Source organism: Saccostrea echinata, unplaced genomic scaffold, assembly GCF_033153115.1.
Source record: "Saccostrea echinata isolate AGI-Se365-2 ecotype Australia unplaced genomic scaffold, CSIRO_AGI_Sech_v1 ptg000056l, whole genome shotgun sequence".
In the NCBI taxonomy this organism is placed as follows: Eukaryota; Metazoa; Mollusca; class Bivalvia; order Ostreida; family Ostreidae; genus Saccostrea; species Saccostrea echinata.
This window is the reverse complement of record NW_026889805.1, coordinates 16661779-16685588: the sequence shown is the minus strand read 5'-3', so window position 1 is coordinate 16685588 and position 23810 is coordinate 16661779. Positions and strand designations below refer to the sequence as shown.

The following is a 23810-nucleotide window of genomic DNA, read 5'->3' as shown; positions in this document are numbered from 1 at the left end:
TTCCTTTAAATTACACAATTTAAATCAATCGCGTTTCATAGATATTAGAAATTTAAAACAATAACTGATTTATTTACCGACTCCCCATTTAAATATCAGACACAGTGTAAAGAAACATGGGGTTAAAGAAACATGGAGTTATTTTTTAGCTCAGATACCGGTATATACGCCATATATAGCTTTAAAGACGTCAAACTGTGTCCACTTGTTCCCATTGAGAAGTACGTTGCAATTTTAGATATTCAGGTAACAAGGACAAATTGGACATAGAAATATATTAACGCTCAATATCTGGATAACTCTTTGCTCGACAGAAATAAAACTTGGTATACTGGCACGCCATGAATAGTAGATGATCCCTATTAATTTTGAGATCAAAAGGTCAAAGATCAAACTTGACATAGGAAAATATTGTTCCTTCAATATCTTGTGAACCAATTTACTTGACATTCAGCTTAGTACATTTGTTCCCTTTAGGAGTAGATGACCTTTGTAGATTATGATGTCACGAGGTCAAAGGGTCAAACTTGGAAGATGTTGACCGATCAATATCTTGAGGACCCTTTGCTTAACAGACCTCAAACTTGGACGGTACACTGGTTCCCCTCATGGAGTAGATGACCCCTATTTCATATGAGGTCACAAGGTCAAACTGGATATAGGAATATATTAACCACTCAATATCTTGGGAACTCTTTGCTTGACAGACATCAAATTTGGTACTAATGATAAAGAGGTCTGATAGAGATCCAGCTTGGTATTATATTTACCCTGAGTAGTAACTGACCTATTGCTTTTACTATCAAAGCATATAATCTAAATTTGAAATTCGTACCTATTTAACCGGATTTTCGGTAGGAAAAATCCGGTTATTGAGATGATGAAAATGGCAAACTTCTACAGTGTTCAAGATAAGAATATTTTAATTCTGCAGATTAATTGTGTATATATGTCACAGTTGTGCATACTGATTGGATTTTGAATTTTGATAATTTAGGAGAACCAGAAGTCTCTGACGAGACTGTAGCTCTACTGGTTGTACTTATAAAGGAAGATAAAAGTAGCACTTGGACTTCAAACTTTGCAACAGCAATACATAGAATAATGATCCTTGGTTTAGTCTCTTTTTGTGGCAAGATTTATTGCAATCAGACTAAAACTGTAGGAGGAGTAGCGTTCTGAAAGTATTTCAAGAAAATTTCTATTTTAAGTAACCACGGCAACACTGTTCATCAAAATCAACAACTGGGGCCAAAATAAAAAATACCTTTGTTTCCCCTAACGCGACCGACCCACTTAAATCGTGCCGACTGAAAAGTTTTTTTAATAAGATTATTTGAATATTTTTTTATTGTTTATCAAATTTATAAAACACAATTTCATCAAAATCCGTTTTTTATCAGAACGGCGGCTTTTGTTTTACTCTCATTTGGTGCCGACATGTGGCCACAGAGGGTTAGTTCGTGTTATAAAACAATGGTGACGTATCAATCTTATTATGTCTTTTACTTACTAGAATTCTACACTCTTGAGACATCTCGTGAATTAATGTACCATGACTAAGGAGTGTTAAGATGGTATTTAAAAAATTAACGTACGTAGTAAGCATTGCAAAGCCTGGCTCATGAGTAGATGAGGGGCGCTCCTTGTGAATACATATCAGTAAATTTCACTGCATTTGATTCGTTTCGATCTAATAAACAGTTCATGTAAGATCCTATATTTACTACATAGGACCATAGGAGTTGTAAATATGTCTTTGTATGATTACTTCATTTGATAAATATAATTCAGATGTCGTTTTTTTATTCCTTTAATTATGGGGTATTGCCTCCGTGACTATAAAATTAGATATATGAAACTTTAATCATTTTAGATATGGTTTGGTTGAATTATATATTGTTTATACATGTACATGTACACTATTTCCAAATAGTGTTGAAATCTTTAAAATTTGCTTATGGTACGGCTTCCTGAGACGGCCAGTTTATTTTGCGTTAGTTAGGCCCTTGAAAACAGGTTGTTTCTTTGCTTTAAAATACCTTTAAAATTTGTTGGGCCGGTGGAAGGCTCCTAATTTAGACTTTTACTCGGCAGTTATGGCCTTTGATCATTAAGCATCAGTAAGGGATCTTTTACGTGCCATCTACATGTACACTGGACCTACGTGTTTTATGGTCTTATTCCACTGACCGGTCTGCAAGTCCCACGTTGGGACCTGTGACTTAGAATTAGCTCCCGAATTACGTCGTGACTCCAAAACGAAACACTAGAATTACTGTGCCACGCGAGGCCCTTGACATTTTGTCTGTGTAAGTACTCGAAGATGATAGTAGGTTTGAAAAATGTACTCGAATGTCCGATGGTTCAGTATTTGCGAATCTTGTGTTTTTTGTAAATATTCGATTTCAATAAATTTACGCTGGCCTGAGATATTTTACAAGTTCAAATGAATAATATTTGTGAATTAATTTACCATACATGTTGCTTCATTTGTATGATATTAGGTTTAAAATTGGTTTCTTTTGTTCTTTCTTATTTATAAAGATATTACTCCATTTTTCAGAATGTATCCCCAAACCTGCTGTCAGAAAAAAAAATAAATTTACCTACCTACCGACCCAACTTGAGATTTTTGGGTCGGGTTAGGGGAAACAAAGATATTTTTAATGATGGCCTGGTATAGAGAATTATGTATCTTAGTGTAGTCTACTTGTGTGCCAAGTTATACTAAAATCAGACCAAAACTGTAGGAGGAGTAGTATTTTGAAGGTATTTCAAGGAAATTTCTATTTTTAGTAACTATGGCAACAAAAATCATCGAAATCTAAAATCCGTAAAAAGAATTATGTATCTTAGTGTTGTCTACTTGTTTGCCAAGTTATACTGAAATTGGACCAAAACTGTAGGAGGAGTAGCGTTTTGAAAGTTTTTCACAGAAATTCCTATTTTCAGTAACCATGGCAGCACCATTCATTTAAATCAAAAACCGATACACAGAATTATGTATCTTAGTATAGTCTATTTTTGTGCCAAGTTATATTGAAATCAGATCAAAACTATAGGAGGAGTAGCGTTTTGAAAGTTTTTCACAGAAATTTCTATTCATAGTAACCATGGCATCACCGTTCACTGAAATCAAAAACCAATATACAGAATTATGTATCTTAGTATAGTCTACTTGTGTGCCAATTAATATTGAAATCAGATCAAAACTGTAGGAGGAGTAGCGTTTTGAAAGTTTTTCACAGAATTTCTATTTTTAGTAACCATGGCAACACCGTTCATTGAAATCAAAAACTGATATACAGAATTATGTACCTTAGTGTATTCTACTTATGCCAAGTTATATTGAAATCAGATCAAAACTGTAGGAGGAGTAGCGTTTTGAAAGTTTTTCACAGAAATTTCTATTCATAGTAACCATGGCATCACCGTTCATTGAAATCAAAAACCGATATACAGAATTATGTATCTTAGTATTGTCTACTTGTGTGCCAATTAATATTGAAATCAGATCAAAACTGTAGGAGGAGTAGCATTTTGAAAGTTTTTCACAGAAATTTCTATTTATAGTAACCATGACAACACCGTTTATTGAAATCAAAAACCGATACACAGAATCATGTATCCTAGTATAGTCTATTTGTGTGCCAAGTTATATTGAAATCAGACCAAAACTGCAGGAGGAGTAGTGTTTTGAAAAATTGTTTACAGACGGATGTACAGACAGAGGGACGGACACCTTACTATCGCATAAGCTCTTCTGGTCTCTGACCAGCAGAGCTAATAATGATCCTTGGTTTAGTCTGTTTTTGTGGCAAGATTTATTGCAATAAGAATAAAAATGTAGGAGGAGTAGCCTTTTGAAATAATTTTACATAAATTTCGATTTAAGTAACCATGGCAACATCATTCAACAAAATCAAAAAGCAATAATGACAATTATGTATCTCAGTGTAGTCTACTTGTGTGTCAAGTTATTGTAAAATCAGACCAAAACTGTAGGAGGAGTAGCGTTTTGAAAGTATTTCAAAGAAATTTCTATTTTTTAGTAACCATGGCAACACCGTTCATTGAAATCAAAAAACGATACACAGAATTATGTATCCTAGTATAGTCTATTTGTGTGCCAAGTTATATTGAAATCAGACCAAAACTGCAGGAGGAGTAGTGTTTTGAAAAATTGTTTACAGACGGATGGACAGACAGAGGGACGGACACCTTACTATCGCATAAGCTCTTCTGGTCTCTGACCAGCAGAGCTAATAATGATCCTTGGTTTAGTCTGTTTTTGTGGCAAGATTTATTGCAAGCAGAATAAAAATGTAGGAGGAGTAGCCTTTTGAAATAATTTTACATAAATTTCGATTTAAGTAACCATGGCAACATCATTCAACAAAATCAAAAAGCAATAATGACAATTATGTATCTCAGTGTAGTCTACTTGTGTGTCAAGTTATTGTAAAATCAGACCAAAACTGTAGGAGGAGTAGCGTTTTGAAAGTATTTCAAAGAAATTTCTATTTTTTAGTAACCATGGCAACACCGTTCATTGAAATCAAAAAACGATACACAGAATTATGTATCCTAGTATAGTCTATTTGTGTGCCAAGTTATATTGAAATCAGACCAAAACTGCAGGAGGAGTAGTGTTTTGAAAAATTGTTTACAGACGGATGGACAGACAGAGGGACGGACACCTTACTATCGCATAAGCTCTTCTGGTCTCTGACCAGCAGAGCTAATAATGATCCTTGGTTTAGTCTGTTTTTGTGGCAAGATTTATTGCAATCAGAATAAAAATGTAGGAGGAGTAGCCTTTTGAAATAATTTTACATAAATTTCGATTTAAGTAACCATGGCAACATCATTCAACAAAATCAAAAAGCAATAATGACAATTATGTATCTCAGTGTAGTCTACTTGTGTGTCAAGTTATTGTAAAATCAGATCAAAACTGTAGGAGGAGTAGCATTTTGAAAGTTTTTCACAGAAATTTCTATTTATAGTAACCATGACAACACCGTTTATTGAAATCAAAAACCGATACACAGAATCATGTATCCTAGTATAGTCTATTTGTGTGCCAAGTTATATTGAAATCAGACCAAAACTGCAGGAGGAGTAGTGTTTTGAAAAATTGTTTACAGACGGATGGACAGACAGAGGGACGGACACCTTACTATCGCATAAGCTCTTCTGGTCTCTGACCAGCAGAGCTAATAATGATCCTTGGTTTAGTCTGTTTTTGTGGCAAGATTTATTGCAATCAGAATAAAAATGTAGGAGGAGTAGCCTTTTGAAATAATTTTACATAAATTTCGATTTAAGTAACCATGGCAACATCATTCAACAAAATCAAAAAGCAATAATGACAATTATGTATCTCAGTGTAGTCTACTTGTGTGTCAAGTTATTGTAAAATCAGACCAAAACTGTAGGAGGAGTAGCGTTTTGAAAGTATTTCAAAGAAATTTCTATTTTTTAGTAACCATGGCAACACCGTTCATTGAAATCAAAAAACGATACACAGAATTATGTATCTTAGTATAGTCTACTTGTGTGCCAAGTTATATTGAAAACAGATCAAAACTGTAGGAGGAGTAGCGTTTTGAAAAATTGTTTACAGACAGACAGACAGACAGACGGACGGACGACGGATACCTTACTATCGCATAAGCTCTTCTGGTCTATGACCAGTAGAGCTGAAAATACCAACTGGTGAAATTAGTCCTTTTTTGCAGAATATTGCATACAGGGTACCTCATTTTTTCGGATAACTCCTCTAGTTTTCAAGATGGGAAATTCTTATTTTGCAGATTGATTGTACCTATGTCCAAAATGTGCATAATAATTTGATTCTTATTTTTTATATATAATTTATGCGAAAAAATGCCAGCTATTGAGTTAAGTCATTTTTAGGTCACCTGAGTCACTCAGGTGACTTATTGCTATCCGTTTTCGTCCTTCGTCGTGTGTTAACATTTGAACATTTTCAGCTTCTTTTCTGAAACCTCTTAACCAATTTCAACCAAATTTGGCATAAAGCATATATGGATAAAGGGGAACAACAATTATGAATTTTATGGTCCCTGCCCCCCTGGGGCGTGAGGGGTGGGGCTAAAACCACCAAAATTAATGCAATCTTTAAAAATCTTCTTCTTTAGTCCTGGACATCAAGCAGTCAAACTGTTGGCATGATTGTAATAAGCATTGAGCCCTCTACCTAAATGTTGAAAATCATGGTCCCAGGGTCAGGAGTTCTGGTGCTAGGGCGGGGCTATATAGATCATATAGTGAAAGTGCATTATTTTTTTGAAAATTTCTTCTCTGCTCCTGGGTATCAAATAAACCAAGTAAGTACATACACTGTAGTTATGAAGCAAGAGTGCCTCTTCCAAAATTGTGAATATCATGGCCCCAAGGTCAGGGGTTCTGGTGTTAGGGCTGGGCTCTATTGATTATATAGTGAAAATACATTAATTCTTTGAAAATCTTCTTCTCTGCTCCTGGGTATTAAATAAAGTAACTAAGTACATAGTTATGATGAGCAAGAGTGCCTCTTCCAAAATTGTGAATTTCATGGCCCCAGGGTCAGGGGTTCTGGTGTTAGGGCGGGGCTCTATTGATTATATAGTAAAAATGCATTAATTCTTTGAAAATCTTCTCTGCCCCTGTGTATTATCTAATCAAACTAAGTACATTGTTAAGATACACAAGATTTCCTCTTCCAAAATTGTGATTTTCATGGCCCCAGCGTCAAGGGTTCTGGTGAAAAGGAGGGAGGGCTCTACTGATTATATAGTGAAAATGCATTAATTCTTTGAAAATATTCTTCTCTGTTCCAGGATATTAAATAAACTAACCAAGTATATAGTTATGATGAACAAGAGTGCCTCTTCCAAATTTGTGATTTTCATGGCCCAAGGGTCAAGGGTTCTGGTGAAAAGGGGGGGGCTCTATTGATTATATAGTGAAAATGCATTAATTCTTTGAAAATCTTCTTCTCTGCTCCTGGGTATCAAATAAACTAAGTACATAGTGATAATTGGCAAGAGTGCCTCTTCTAAAATTGTGAATTTCATGGCCCCAGGGTCAGGGGTTCTGGTGTTAGGGCGGGGCTCTATTGATTATATAGTGAAAATGCATTAATTCTTTGAAAATATTCTTCTCTGCTCCTGGGTATTAAATTAACTAAGTACATAGTTCTGATGAGCAAGAGTGCTTCTTCCAAAATTGTGAAATTGATGGCCCCAGGGTCAGGGGTTCTAGTGTTAGGGCAGGGCTCTATTGATTAGGTGAAAATGCATTCTTCTTCTCTGCCCCTGTGTATTATTTAAACAAACCAAGTACATAGTTATGATGAGCAAGATTCCCTATTCCAAAATTGTGAATTTCAATGGCCCAGGGTCAGGGGTTCTGGTGTTAGGGTGGGGGGGGGGGGGCTCTATTGATTATATAGTGAAAATGCATTAATTCTTTGAAAATCTTCTTCTCTGCCCCTGTGTATTATTTAAACAAACTAAGTACATTGTTATGATACTCAAGATTTCCTCTTCCAAAATTGTGAATCTCATGGCCTCAGGGTCAAGGGTTCTGGTGAAAAAAAAGGGGGGGGGGGCTCTATTGATTATTTAGTGAAAAAGCAAAATTTCTTTGAAAATATTCTTTTCTGCTTCTGGTTAAAAACAAAGAAGCTAAGTGTATAGTTATAATGAACATGATTGCTTCTTCCAGAGTAGTGAATTGCATGACGGAGGGGGGGGGGGGGCTGTTGATAATATAGTGAATCTGTAGTAAAAAAAAAAATGCATTATTTCTTTGAAAATCTTCTCTGTACCTGGGCATATCAGAGTCAAATAGAGTAAAAGTTTAATAAAGAATTTTGAACATCTGGACCATTTTGTCAAGTGTTCTGGTCCTGGCCAGGGCTCTATTAATTTGTATGCTACTGAGAGGAGTTATTCCCCTTTGCCATTTACTTTTGATAATTAGTCACTGTAAATAATGTACTTGAAAGGTTAATAGAATAAGAGAATTATGCAAGATTTTTTATCGTATAATACAAAAAGTACTTTCATAGTTTTAATGATCAGGTAGACTTGTAAGTAATAGATAAATAAAAATGAGACAAAAATAACTTGTCTTATTCAATGTTCATCAAAGACCAAAAGAGTCCAATGTAAGAGATTTCAACAAGGAATTCAAGTAGTACAGATCGAAGCACTGTTAGTTTGTTATGACTGAGTGGTGATAGTGATAAATGGGGAACAGATTAGAACCTAATTTATGAACTGTTAATGAACACTAGACTAATTATTTTGTTGATCCTGATCACCCTATTTTTCTTGCTTTTGGGCAACAAAGCTTCACCTTTCAGTTCATTTTATACTCTGTGGATCCTCTAAATTCTTGTATTATACTCAGGTGACCGTTAAGGCCCTTGGTCTCTTGTTTCAAAAAATATTGCACATTGGGTATCCCATTTGTCCGAATAACGCCTCCTATATCTTTCAAAATAAGAACTTTTTTATTTAGCAGTCAATTGTTCGTATATATGACTTGTGGATACTACTTGGATTTAAATTTTGATATTTTATGAGAAAATACCAGCTGTTGAACCTACACTGTTGTCATTTATTTATTTTTTTTGCAAAATATTGCAGATACGGTACCTCATTTGTCCGGATAATCCCTCCGACAGTTTTCAAGATAAGACTTTTTTTTTTTTAGATCAATTGTATCAGAGATGTGGATGATACGTGGATTCTGATCTTTGATTGAACTTTCTATGCAAAATACATGAAATATGCTAATATGGTACATTGATTATTTTTGGATGTCACCTCCTACAGTTTTCAAAATAAAAAGTTTTTATATTAATAGACGACGTTCACAATTACAAGCGTTCAGAATAAAGGTTTTTTTAATTAATAGACGACGTTCAGAATTACAAGAGTTATAATTCCGGAGTCAATCATGGTCAACCGGCGAAAATGCTGTTTTCCCTCTATATTATAACCAACTGTATGGAGCAGTATCTGATAAATAAAGTCTGTATGTGTATGTTCATTATGTTTTCTTCAATTGTTGCCTCATACTTTCAGAATGCCTACAGCTTCAGATATATATTAAAATTACATTCAATTTGTGAATTTAATATTTGAAGTTCTTACTGAAATTTATGAAAAACTTTTCTGCGGAAAATTTTCTCAGCAAAAATTATTCTATTATTTAAAAAAAATAATGTAGTATTCTTGGGGTTCAAACTCCTAGCAATAATAATCCAGAGTATCATTTTCCTTTGAGACTAACACGCTAACCACTACGCTACACAACTGACAAGACATGGCATTTAAATCATGTTTGTGCTATGAGAAAATAATCCTTTTTGCCCTCTTTGGTGTGAGTATGCTATTCCATAGACGAATCATTTCAATCTTCGTGAGATTTTTTGCAAATTGTGGAGATTTTACATAAAGTGTGCCTTAAAGTTACACAATGAGTCAAAATCGTGTTTCTTTAAACATAGCTGTATCGTAAATGTCAAGGTCACACCACTTATTTTTAGCGTAAAATTGTAAACAACATTCAATCGGAGCATGCAAAGTTGAGAAATATGTTCTAATAATCTTTTAAAAGAGTGTATCAAAATTTTTGGTCTACCGACATTCCTTTTTTTTTGTTTTTCAGAGCATGGCAACTTCAACTTTATTGCGCACGCGTGCAGTAAGGAGGAAGAAACAAAGCAAAATTTTCGTGTTAGGTCATACAAATTTTTTTATCTCCATAAAAGTAGATGGGTTAGGTTCCGAAACCTGTAATTTTCTAAAACGTAATACTTTCAGGATTTGAACAAAATCTGCACGGGTCATGCAAAAATTATGTCAATTTTCGTTTGTGCGACACGATGTCGCTTTCATATTGCATGATAAATATAAAAAGAAAATTTTATTTATTGAAATTTAATTTTTTACCTTCATATTTGTTACACCATAGGCATGTTGCCTGCCTTGTTCGCTCATCTTGGTTTTACAGGTAAGTTAAACAGACAATAGATATTTCGCGAAAAAGGGAGATAATTCTGGCAAGTGTTTATTTGCAATCATTTTCTTAAATTCCCAAAAGTCACAGTAAAGCAACAACAAAACACACAAATATTGACTTAAATTTTCATTTATTTTTTAGGAAGTTTTCCCACTGTAATTTTCCTATGGTTTGCTCGTTGTAGCATAACGCAAATATTGCGAGTCAAACGACTGTTCAGAATTTTCTCATCAATTGCAGGTACCTCATGGATATTTGTCGGAAAAGGCAATACATTCGTTAAATTGTATCTTATACAATGGGACCATAAAGATCCCAAAATTTACGACAAACATCTGGTGGAATGTGAGGCTTTGACAATAAAATTTGAACAGACTTTTGACACACAATCATCTGTCGCTTCACGCAAAGAGTAGTGACAAACACCATTCCAAGGCCTTCCTTCGTAACCTCCATTTCATTACTTACCTTGTTAGGAGCACCACTTTTCTTGTTGACACTATATAATCTCATTACTCGGGACCCTTTAAATCAATACTTTGAAACACTCCGGTACATTTCCCTGTTCATTGCCATTACCTTTACACAACGTCCTATCGTCAAGAAGAGTATAAGCTCGTGAAAATCTTGAAAACTTACCTTGAATCGAGCAAGATGAATTATTCCAAGGACCACAAACACATACCACCAATCACGGAGTATTTTTATTTAACATCCATGAGTATGGATTGTACTGTGGTCCCTGGGTGATCCTCGCCGACCCCTGGCGCTAAAACGCGACAGCGGGGTTGCTGTGGCAAGGGCCCAAGAACCGAGAACTGACCCTAGACGCGAAAATCCAGGGAGGTTACGAAGTAAGCGTTGCTCATGGTGTTTGTTATTGCTTCTTGCGTGAAAGGACCCAGCTCCAATCCACCCCCATGTTCGAAGTGGACAGATATGGGCAGGTATCCCGCTAGTTCCGACACTACTTCAACAAGCGCCCCTTTATATAGCCGATCGAGTACACGTCAGTGATTAAAATAGAAAAAAAAACTGACGAGGACATTCAATTCGGAATTTCTCTGTATTTATTGTATACACAGGGTACAAAGGAATGCTGACAGTGCACTGTTTATCCAAATAAATTTCGATCACTCGTGATTATTCATCACCTGATTTCATAAATGTTGTGAAATGTGCAAATGATAGCAATATTTTAAATAGCAACAATCACAATATGGGAAAATTCTATATCAATCAATATTTGCTTAACTTTAACGTATGAAGGAATATTGACTATTTTTATTTGTTTTGTATTGCTTTATCATTCTAAAGGTAACAATTTTAGGTAAATAAATATGATGTTCTAATACACGTATCCTTTCAAAAATATGAAATACTTGTAATTTTTTTTACACTGAATTAAAAATTAGAGACTGCATGTTTAAACAACGTTTTTTTTTTCTCTCTATACATGTAGATATATTTATATACAGTGTACACATTGAATGTGCGTGTGTGTGTGCTTTACTTAAAAATAACATGCCACGATTAAATGAAGATAAAATAACCTTTCATGCTCAACTAAATTTTTGTGTATTCTGTGAATATCTTTGAATTTTTCAAAATTTTCAAAACAGTTTAAGACAAAGTTAATCTGACCGATTAAAACAAACAGGGTCAGTTAAAGGACACGGGACTTGTATATATATTTGCTTAATGTTAGCAACAAACGCTTGCCTGTGTTTACTCGAGTCTAAAGATAGACAATCCGAACTCGGAAGCTTCACATTTTGATCTTACAGAGTGACTAAAATAAACAGGGATAAAAATTCTATACGCACATCAGTGTAATCGCTTTTCATTTATGTGCATTGTCACCAGAAATTCTGCAACTGAAAATATACTTGTTGATCCATTATTTTAAAGAAAGCAAAATTTTATATTTTTTGTTGTTGAAAAATCTGCTCTGTAAAATGAAAGATAACTCGCTCTGCATTTTGTCCCTGCTTTGCTGTTTATTTTAAGTTTTATCCATTTGTGTCAAGGTTTGTATTTTTTTTTATCGATTGATTGATTGTATATTGTTTTACGTCCCATTCGAGAATTTTTCACTCATATAGAGACGTCACCATATACCGGTGAAGGGCTTCAAATTTTGACCTTTACTCGGCACTCAGGGCCATTGAGCAGTGAGGGATCTTTATCGTGCCAACGCCTGCCGTGACACGGGGCCTCGGTTTTTAAGGTCTCATCCGAAAGACCCGCAACTTTCACTCCAAAGTGCCGAGCGCATGGCGAAGGAACAGTTGCTACCTATTTTTTATCGACTTAGGTCTGTCGCGGCCGAGATTCGAACTCACGACCTCCCGATCACGTTTTTTTATCGAAAAAGAATTGTAATATATGTCTGACTGTTTTTTTTTTTCAAATCAGGTTTCCTTATAATCAAACCACTATAATATGACGCTTGTGCTGAGATGCAAAGTGTATAAACATAAAATGGACTAATATTTTGAACCTGTGGTGTGTTTAAAAAATAAGATCATACATTTTCATTTTTTTTGAAATAATGTGAGCCTTCTGTCTTGTCATGATATTTTGGTTTCAAACCCCTAGTCTTCCAGAAATACATTCTGATGAACGTTTTGGATCCTGTTTTAATTCGCACTCGATCAGGTTCTTACTACGCGCACAGTAGGAAGTTGATGGTTGTCACTGGGTTGTATAGATGACAGCACCTGAAGTTGACCTACATATATGACGGCATACTTAAAAACGTCAAGGAACTTTTAGAAAATTTGAAATCACAGATTTTACTAAAATCAATAACATCAAAACGTACGACTTCTCAACACTTTATACAACCATTCCCCACTATAACTTTCCCACTATAAATTGAAGTCCAAGCTTTTTGACATCATAGACAGCTGATTTTTCAATAAAAATGGAACTCGTACATAAACTTAACTTGTCATTGGTCATTTGCAGAATTATTTTGTTAAAAAGCATTCCGATTGTACACACAAGTGAAGTTCATATTAAAAAGATGCTGGAGTTTCTGATTGACAATATCTCTGTAGTATTTGGAGATCAGGTCTTCCGCCCTGTTATTAGTAGACCTAGTTTTGTATTCAAATGAAGCAGAACGATTCAAAATCTTCTACGTGAGAAGAAAAAAAAACACTTGCTGTGGCCTTCAACTCGACATTTCGAAATATCGACGACGTATTAACAATTAACAATAGTTACTTCCATTTGTATGTCCATAGGACATTTAAATATAAGAATTGTAAATGCACAATAATTATAGCGACGAATTCCTTTAAATATTGCTATAAATTTTTTTGTCTGTACATGTACATTTTGTCTTTTCGCAAAATTGTAACTTTTTTTTATATTTTTGTACATGTACCAATTTCAGGAAATGTACATGTACAAAAAACAAAATTAAAGGCCGTGTAAATTTATTTTAGACAGGCTTATATCGGCCATCGTACTTATCATATGCATATGGGGTTTATGTCTTTCGGTTGATTCGATATGCAAGAGCATGCTCTACGTATGAACAATTTTTAAATCGAGACAAGCTTTTGACAAACAAGTTGATGAAACAAGGATATCAACAGTCTCGTTTGAAGTCATCATTTTGCAAGTTTTATGGTCGATACAATGACCTTGTCAGCACATACAACCTATCATTGAGTCAAATGCTGATTGACGTTTTTCAAACTAATTGTTAGGCAATTATTTATACACTGAACTGTCTACTGATTTTTTTTTCCGATTATGACAAGAAGCACACAGCGGGTGTGACCGGTTGGCAGGGGATGCTCACTCCGACAAGAAGCACACAGCGGGTGTGACCGGTTGGCAGGGGATGCTCACTCCTCCAAGGCACCTAGCTGGTCCCACCTCTAAATTTTGAGGTCCGTGTTTGCTGTGCTCCAAATTTGTATTGTTTCATTGGACCTTCGAGATTGAACACTGTTCCTTATCTTCATATTTCATGTCATTATCTTCATTTTTCCGTTCTTTGCCTTGAGAAGTTCTCCTGCTCCTATGAGTAAATTTTCTGTCGCGAAAATAGTGTCCAGTTGTTTTTCTTCATAAGTACAGCGTTGCGTTTTCCCCGCTTAATCTGTATTTCTAGGTGGTTTTTAGATTCACTGTCCTGGTTTTGTTATCTAACGTATGGACAGGTCTTTTGCTTTTGGTAGTTATCTATTAATTTGATGTCAAAGTACGCCAGTGTCTTGTGTGTTTTCTCAAAGTTAATAGTGCAACTATCTCCTGATTTTAGAAGGGGCTCGGCAAACAGTTTCCAATCTTTGGATCTTGGAATCAACATTGTTATTCAGATCGTGTGAATTAACTTCTCTCTAAATTTCTGAATTATTTGGGAAGTCTTGCATTTAGGACTTGCACTGATATATAAATTATTTATTGTCGTCTGTATCGATGCTTACTTTGGTGCGGTACTGTACTACATTGCCTGTATAAAAGGATTGAATATTTCTTGTATCCACAGGTACAGAGACAACTATTTATCAACTTTGTCTATCAGCAACTAGTGTTATTTAGAAGTACTACACGTAATACCCAGCTTACAGCCAGCTATAATTAAGTCAATACGTGCTCAGCACATCATCACTTCGGAGAGATAATTCAGCTTTAAATACCATTCATCATGATTTAATGTCTTAATAAACAGAATCTACATGATTTAATTACTCATGTCTGAATGTTAAGACATCGTTAAATACTTTTTATAAGCTTTATCGGACCTACATTAAATAGCGAGTTTGACTGTGTTTATTAACTTAATGAATTCATAGATATTCTTAATTATATTTGTCATTACTTGATTTCTGACAGGTACGAAAGGGCTCACAAAGTCTGAAACCTTTACTCATAAAATAGTGGGTCATTATAATACTACTGGTTTCAGCAGGTGTTGCGTTTCAATTGGCGCCCAACGTGGGGCTCAGGTATTCTGTACTTGTGAAATTAATTAATTTGACAAGATGTCTACATCAACTCTAGAAGAGGCTTTAGTATTAGAAGGCACTTCAACTCTAGAAGGTACTATTTCAGCACCCACAATAGAATCTAGTGAAGGGATGATATCTACTCCTCGACACCATTCATCTCAGCATCCATTGTATGTTTATAAGAGAATTAGACACATCCCCATTAAAATTTAAAAACTCCAGGGTGCATATGATGCAGAGGGTAATGTAGCTCAAAAGGGAGGTAATTCCATTATCCTCCAAGAATTACTTTCTTTGAAGCAAAGCTTACAACTTGAAATTAGACATGCTTGTTCAGAAACTTCAGAGATCTGTTATGATATGCAGTATAGGTAAGGTAGAGATGTGGCAGATCTACGCTCAGATTTTGAAAATCAGCTTTCATGTTTGAAAAAGAGATTCACACAATTTGAGAATCAACACCTGAGCAATCTCAATAATAGATCTGATGACGTTAGGTAGACAAACAAAACACTGAACTCTACACATGACACCTGCCAAACAATGACCTAGTCACAACAAATTCAAACAACTGCACCAAATGTACAAAGTTCAGATCTGATCAGACATCAAATCCCCTTCACGACTCATTTCCACACAATGTAAGGGGGAGAACTCTGACTCCATCACCTAAATACATTTGGGCAAATTGGGGATGCATCTTTTAGCCAACCAAGGGTTTGCAATCAAAGGGAGACAACTCACTCACTACTATCCCCTGACACAAACAGGCAATATAGGGACACATTCAACCCTTCTCATTCTCCAAATCATAATCAAAGGGCAACAACTCAAACGAAACCACAACTTTATGATGGTAGTGAAGATTTCGAAGAGTACATAACCCAATTTGAAATTATTTCGGAGATAAATGGGTGGGACTACCCAAGTATATCTCTTCACTTAGCTGGATGCTTAAAGGACCTTGCACGTTCAATTTTGAGTGAACTACCTCGGACTCAAGAGCCTGAGGTCGACCCCAGATGTAAAATGGGCCAACACTATTGGCATTAATGAATCTTGGTCAAAGAATGTGTGATTATTTGTTAAAGTGAGGGTGCAAAATGAAGATATTTCCATGCTTTATGACACAGTTGCAAATGTCACCTTGTTGAGTGAAAATTTTATCAACAGATTAGATACTTCTTTGAAACCAGATATTAGACCAGCCAACACCAGTCTAGTAACTGCAACGAGAGAAAGTACTCCATTTCACGGACAGAGCAAAGTTACTTTGTCCATTGGTTCTTTGTGCTATGACCACAATGTACTGATCGCAAACATCAACAATGATGGAATTTTGGGATTATATTTCCTGGTCAAACACAGTTATAATGTCAGCCAAAGAAATTTTGAACATAGGATTAGAGGGCGAGGAAGTACCCTGCCATAGATTTGCAAACGATGGCCGCTTTGTCAACTTGCTGTAAAGTTGTGATTTCAGAAGATATTGAAATTCCCCTTAGAAGTGAAATGACTGTACCTTGCACCATTGTAGTTGGTAATCTACCAAGACACTCCGCTTTTATTGAGGGCGCACAAAAATTTGTTGGACGAAAAGGACTTTTAGTAGCCAAGTCACTAATAAACGTCAGCAAAGATGTAGTACCATTACGAGGTATCAACTTACCACACCAGCCCTGAAAGCTTTACAAAGGTACCATTGCTGCTATTTGTGAGAACGTAGAAACTGATGATATCATCACTTTTAACAAAGTTCAAACTATTTCTAGAGATGAGACATATCCTTCAGAAACCAAATCCCAACAAATACCTGAGCACCTTAAAGACCTGTTTGAAAGATCAAGTATTCATTTACCGCCAGTAGAACAACACAAACTTAAAGACCTCCTTTGCTCTTATCAACAATTATTTTCAAGTAACTCTTCAGATTTGGGCCACATCTCTTTGGTAAAACATGAAATCAACACCGGAAATTCCAGACCAATAAAGCAAAGACCAAGAAGGATACCCTTGGCAAAACTGAGAGAAGCTAATGAGGAGATCTCTAAAATGAGTTCAGAGGGCATGATAGAGCCATCCGTGAGCCCTTGGTCATCCAACATCGTACTGGTGGAAAAGAAAGATGGTTCTCTTAGATTATGTGTCGACTTTCGCCAGTTAAATGACATTACCATAAAAGATTCACATCCTTTACCCAGAATTGATGACACTTTAGATGCACTGTCAGTGTCAAAATATTACAGTACATATGACTTAAAGTCAGGTTACTGGCAAGTGGGTCTCGCAGAGGGTGACAAACAGAAAACAGCATTTTCTTATCCAGATGGAGGACTTTGGCAATTTACTGTAATGGCTTTCGGGCTGTGTAATGCCCCTGCCACATTTGAGAGGCTTATGGAGAGAATACTACATGGTTAGTCATATGATATTTGTCTCGTCTACTTAGACGACATTATTGTTCATTCAAAAAACATTTGATAAACAAATCGAAAACCTAAAATCGGTGTATGATCGATTAAGAGAAGCCTACCTAAAGTTGAGTCCAGATACATGTCAACTCTGTCAAAATGAGGTACTCTTCTTAGGTTACAACGTCATTGAAAATGGTTTTTCAACAGATCCAAACAAAATCAAAGCAGTCAAAGAATAGCCATCGTCAAAGTCTATAAAAGAAGTAACGAGCTTCCTTGGATTGACATCCTACTACAGAAAATTCATATTGCATTCTGCAGATAAAGCGAAGTCCTTACACAGATTAACAGAAAAATGAACTAGATTTTAAAGGAATGAAGAATGTCAACAGTCATTTGAAACTTTGAAAAATGCTTTAATTACGGCCCCATTTCTATCTAACCCTATGGAAGTAGGTACTTTCATCCTAGACACTGATGCCAGTTAAGTTGGTTTGGGAGCAGTATTATCTCAGGTCTAGGATGGGTCAGAAAAAGTTGTTTCATACTACAGTAGAATCTTTACAAAGCCAGAGAGGAGTTATTGCGTCACTAGACGAGAGCTTCTGGTCATAGCAAGCTCATTGAAATACTTTCGTCACTATTTGTATGGTCGTCACATTATTATTAGAACACATCACGGAGCACTTAGATGGCTTCTTAACTTCAAGAAACCTGAGGGACAAAATGGCCAGATGGTTTGAGGTACTAGCTACGTACGATTTTGAGATTCAACACAGAGCAGGCAGAAGTCACAACAATACATATGCTCTTAGTCGCAGATCCTGTGTTGGACCAGGATGTTCACACTGTACAAGAATAGAAAATAACGAGTCAAAAGAAGGACAGACAGGAACGACAATTTCTAGAAAAGGAAATGCAATAACAAGGTCAAAAAACAGAAGAACACCAGCAATAGCTGAAGATTTAACACCATTCAAGGAACACCAGAGAAATGATCCCATACGAAAAGTTAATATAAACGTCAAAGAGATAGGGCATAACCTTGAATGGGCAGACATTGCTACAATGGGTAATACTTTGAAATTCTACTGGCATAGATGGGATTCATTAGAACTAAAAGATAGCATCTTATATTACAAGTTTGAAAACACAAGAGGTTTTACCTCTTTGTTAGTTGTTATACCTGAATTAGCAAAAGAGACGATTCTTAGACAACTTCATGATGGAATCACTGGGGACATTTAGGAATTAAGAAAACTTTAATTAAAGTTCAGCAAAGATATTACGGGCATCACTTGAGGAAAGACGTAGAGAGCTGGTGTCTGTGGAAGCAAGAAGCCACTTCCAAAGAAGTGGAGGGCACATCTACAACAGTATAATGTTGGAGCACCTTTTGAAGGAATGGATATTTTGTGTCCATTTCCTAGAACTAGTAAGGGAAAATAACAATTTGTAAGTAATCGGTGATTACTTCACCAAATGGTTAGAAGGCATCCCCATAAAGGATCAAGATGCTACCACAATAGCGAAAGTTTTTGTTAATAGCATAGTGTCCATATTTGGAACACCTTTACAGCTCCATACCGACCAAAGTACAAGTTTTAGTCTACAGTTTTCAAGCAAGTGTGTGAGTTGCTAAGAATTCAGAAAACTAGAAACCCCCCCCCCCTTCATCCCCAATCTCTGATGGAATGGCCGTAAGAGGAAATCGAACCATAAACCACATGTTATCAGCTTTTGTTTCAGAGAATCAGAGACTCAGATGAACATATATACTTGTTAATGTTAGCCTACAGATCTTCAGTGCATGAAACGACAAAAGTTACCCCCGATGAGATGATGTTTGGTCGACAAGTCACCTTACCTATAGAAGTGCTATATGGGACCCCTATAGAAGATAGCAATCTTCCAGACTATAGTGAAGAATATGCATTCCAACTCCGGAAGCGAATAGAGAAAATTCATCAATTTGCAAGAGAAAATTTCCAACTGTCTTCATATAACATGAAGCGCCGATATGACAAACAGTCAAATGTATTACAACTAGAAACTTATGCATTAGTGTGGCTATTCAACCCAAAAAGGTCTAAGGTTCTCTGCCCCAAGCTACAATGTAAATGGGAGGGCCCCTACACCGTCATACCAAAATTGAATGATGTCATTCAGGGTTCTCCACAAGGGGTTTTACCATGGCGGCCCGCCATGGTTAAATTTATGTACGCCATGGTCAAACGAGCTGCGCCATGGTTAAAATCGTTGGCCGCCATGATTAAATTTTTATTGCATTTTAGTGTTGACACCTACTTTTTAATGACTTGAGTAGTTAATTGTGTTTATACAACGACTGCCAGTGCACCTGGCATGCCTCGAGGGAAAGCGGACAATGCTAATCAAACACGGTCGTTGATCGGCGATTATGCTATGAAGCGTGACAATGGAGAGTCAATCAGCTGATAATCAATATCTTCATAGTTATTTATCCTGTACACTTGTAATTTCGGGGAATTCCAACGTGTTCTCATTACGATAACAAATTTAACAGATGACATAGAAATGAGCAGTAACAACATGGAAATCGGCAAGCGTCCGATTCAAGTGTCTGTGCAAAGAAAAAAAATAATGACCCTATCAACATGATCAACATTTCATATTCTTTGTATTTAATCAATTCCATATGCTTTCTTTCTGATAAAATGTACATCAGTGCCACTGGTAGTATTACTTTTAGAGTTACCTTCCGTTCTTATGAAACGTCGCGTGGATCTATTTTTAGCACTGGAGCACGTGGAGAAGTAAACAAAAGAGGAAAATCGGCGAAAATACAATATGCAGAAAAAAAAGAACGTTTAGGATTAAAAGAAAAACAAAAAAGAGAAAGCAAAATTACAGTTATTTCAAATTTATGCCCCTGGTTATATTTAGTTACTTTTACCATGCATGCCATCAGTAAGTTTTCATAGACCATGCAGTAAAAAAGCTGAGTCATTAATTGATAGGATGTCGGTGTTTGCGAGTCTGTTAACTTTTAAAAAATGCTACCCATTCATTAGTTTTATTCATATTAAAATAAAACGTTTCATACAACAGGCAACATCAATTCTGTATATATTAATTTTATAATGTTGCCATGGTTACTCGATCAATTTTTTTCTTTTTGGAATTCCTTCAAATTGTTCCTACAGTCTTGGGATTTTGTTACACATTTGTAAAGAAAGATACATATTAATCTTTTTTATCATGTTTATTCTTATTTATATTTTTTAGATTAGTTGTTTCAACTTTTTGTGTTGCAGTAATTATAAGTTCATTGATTAACGAAGGTTAGGAAGTCTAACACGCATTCGTGTTTTCGGTCACATCATTACTCGTGTTTTCGCCTTCGCGCAGCTTCCTCCATGGTTAAATTTTCAAATGTGGAGAACCCTGGTCATTTTCAAGATCCAGAAAAACAAACACTTAAAGCCCAAGATTGTACTTCATGATCTCCTCAAACCCTATACAAACAACAAACAGTAGAATGACAACTCAGAATATATATATGTACAAACATTATTTAAGGTAAATATCAACACCAGTTATACATTATATGAGCGCAGAGCTGCACCATCGAATATTCATCATCAAAACATTGTTTGTGTTATTGATTAACGTCCACCTCGAGAATTTTTCACTCATACGAAGACGTCACCACTTGCCGTTGGAGAGCTGCAAATTTTGATTTATGCTCGGCACCTCAGGGCCATTGAGCAGTGAGGGATCTTTTTCGTGCCAGCACCTACTGCGACACGGGACCTCGGTTTATACGGTCTCATCTGAAGGACCGGTCTCCACGTCCCACAGTGGGATTCGAACCCGCAACGTAAGGATCAACTCCTTACTCCGCGACTCTAGAGCGAACGCTCTAATCACTGCGCCCCCGTGGGGATCCGGGGTGACAAGAATAGGTCCCTGGCACCTCCTTGCATGTCGTAAAAGGCGACGAAATAGGGCAACCTGTTGGCCGTTGGTTGCGACCCGTGTTGGTGGAGAAGGGGATCCGGGTGGCTGAGGTCTGCAGGTGCTGTGTGTAATGCACCTGTCTCGCCAACACTCCACTTTGGCCCCCATATTCATCTAGACGGGAGGTCAAGTTTGGCCCGACTTGATCAATCGGCTATTCACGCCGAGCTTATATCTATATTCCTTTAGTATTGATGTTTTTGCAATGTCCTATTCAACAATTGTTCACATGTTTTGCAACTTACCAATACGCCGACGTTTCCATATTGATATTTAAATTAAGCGGTAGCTTAGGGTCAATCAGGCATATCATGTCTGAGTATAGTTTCTTTGTATCCTCTTGGTGTCGGTCTTACTGGATGTCCGTTTGACTAGATATCGCCCTTGTTGGCGCTCCGAGGCGGGCGGGGAGCAAGGATTCTGAACTTCCTTCATATAACCATGGCTTCTTCTAAAAAACGTTCTTACCCATCAGATTTAGACTCCTTCAATGATGAGCAATTAAAAACTGTTGCGGAACACTGGCCCCGCTTCATCACACTTGAAGCACAGTTATCAGATCAGCAAAAAAAGCCTTTAACAAAAATATCGCCTTTCATTATACAAAAAGGCATACAAGGAATTATTGGTACGCCCAAATCTGTGGAGCTCTACTTATTGAAGTAAGCAAGAAACAACATTCAGTTTCATTGTTGGCTCTTAAAATGTTGGCAGATATCCCGGTACTCGGAAAAGTTCACAGTGGACTAAACCAGAGTAAAGGTATCTTGTTTGACAGGGATCACGACCTGGATGGTATTCCTGAACAGGAAATCCAACATGAATTGGAATCCCAGGGAGTGATCTCTGTTAAACGGTTCACAAAAAAGCGTAATGAAATGATTAAACCTACAAACACTTACCTTTTGACATTTGCTATGCCGACTCTACCAACTAATATAAAAGTGGGACTGTACCAAATGAAAATTGAAATATTTGTACCCAACCCCTTGCGTTGCTTTAAATGCCAGCGATTTGGGCATGGGCAAATGAATTGTAAATGCTCGGAAACATGCTTCAGGTGTGGTGAGGAGGGGCAAGATGGCAAAACTTGTCAGAATGACCCAAAGTGTAAAAACTGCAAGGGAGAACACATGGCGTCTTCAAAACAATGCCCACTGTGGAAAAAAGAAAAGGAAATACAGAAAGTTAAAAGTAGAAAAACGAGTACTTTATCCAGAGGCAAAAAAAAACTAGTTAACCTGTATAGTGTTCCGACACCTAAATTGACATCATATGCAACAGTTTTGAAAACATCCTCATTGAAGGATATGTCCACACAGGTCTGCGAGGATGATATTCTCCAACAGACCTCTTCTTCAAAAGTGTCTTTGTCATCTAATGACAAAGGTAAAACGAAAACAGTGCCTGCTTCTGCGGGCCCTACAGCTGCGGCTGCGCCAAAACCTGTAGCTGCGGCTGTATCCAGGCCTGCAGCTACTTCTAGACCATCTGGGAGACAAAACACGTCTCCTTCCAAAAAACAGTTGAGTGATCGGATACCAAAGGGTACAACAGACCCCGTTGCTTTACATAATAAATTCGGGGTCCTTGAAGAAATGGATTTTACTACATCACATTAATCTTCTTCAAAAGACCGAAACCTTTCCCCAAAAAAGAGTAATGGGAGGATATCTCCTATCACCCACAATAAAAAAAAATGAATCATCCTACAATTATCCAGTGGAATTGTCGAAGTTTAGAGTTAATTTTAACGAATTATCTTTACTTATTAGGGACCATTGCCCAGTAGCAATATGTCTTCAAGAAACACATCTAAAAGAAACCGATAAGATAAGTGTTAAAAACTACATTATGTATAACCATTTTGCTCCGACTGAAAGAGCCTCTGGTGGTTCTTCTTTAGCAATATATAACAAATATTTTCATAGTCAGATAGATTTCAAAAAAAATTTACAAGCAATAGCCATACGTCTTTCTCTTGATAAAACAATTACACTTTGTTCTGTATATATCCCTCCAAATTATCATTTACAGTCTCAAGAATTAACGGAATTAATTCAACAACTTCCTGCCCCCTTTCTTCTCATGGGAGACTTCAATGCCCATAATCCGCTGTGGGGTGGTGATAAAATAACAGATAAAGGTAAAAAACTGGAAGATGCTATATCTCATCACAATTTATGTATATTAAATGACGGTTCAAACACTTATTTACATCCAGGAAATGGTTCATATTCCTCGATAGATATCAGTATAGTGGACCCTTCTTTACTTTTAGATTTCGATTGGTCCGTACATGACGATCTGTGCGGAAGCGATCATTTTCCTATCATTATTAAACAAAACAAACCTTCAAACAACAGTT

At 36.4% G+C, this 23810-nt stretch overlaps 2 protein-coding genes across 2 annotated transcripts in view; one reads left to right on the top strand and one right to left on the bottom strand.

Moving 5' to 3' along the window:
• LOC133173054 (uncharacterized) overlaps nucleotides 1-23137 on the bottom strand; it is a 47804-nt gene extending 24667 nt beyond the window's left edge. Inside the window, exon 1 of the mRNA XM_061307968.1 lies at nucleotides 23127-23137. The gene's annotated coding sequence lies outside the window, so the exon portion shown is untranslated. The remainder of the gene's footprint in view (nucleotides 1-23126) is intronic.
• LOC133173917 (uncharacterized) lies at nucleotides 22147-23064 on the top strand. Its single transcript, XM_061308981.1, has one exon. It carries the CDS (start codon nucleotides 22147-22149, stop codon nucleotides 23062-23064), a length of 918 nt encoding a protein of 305 aa, XP_061164965.1.
• Nucleotides 23138-23810: the final 673 nt, after the last annotated feature.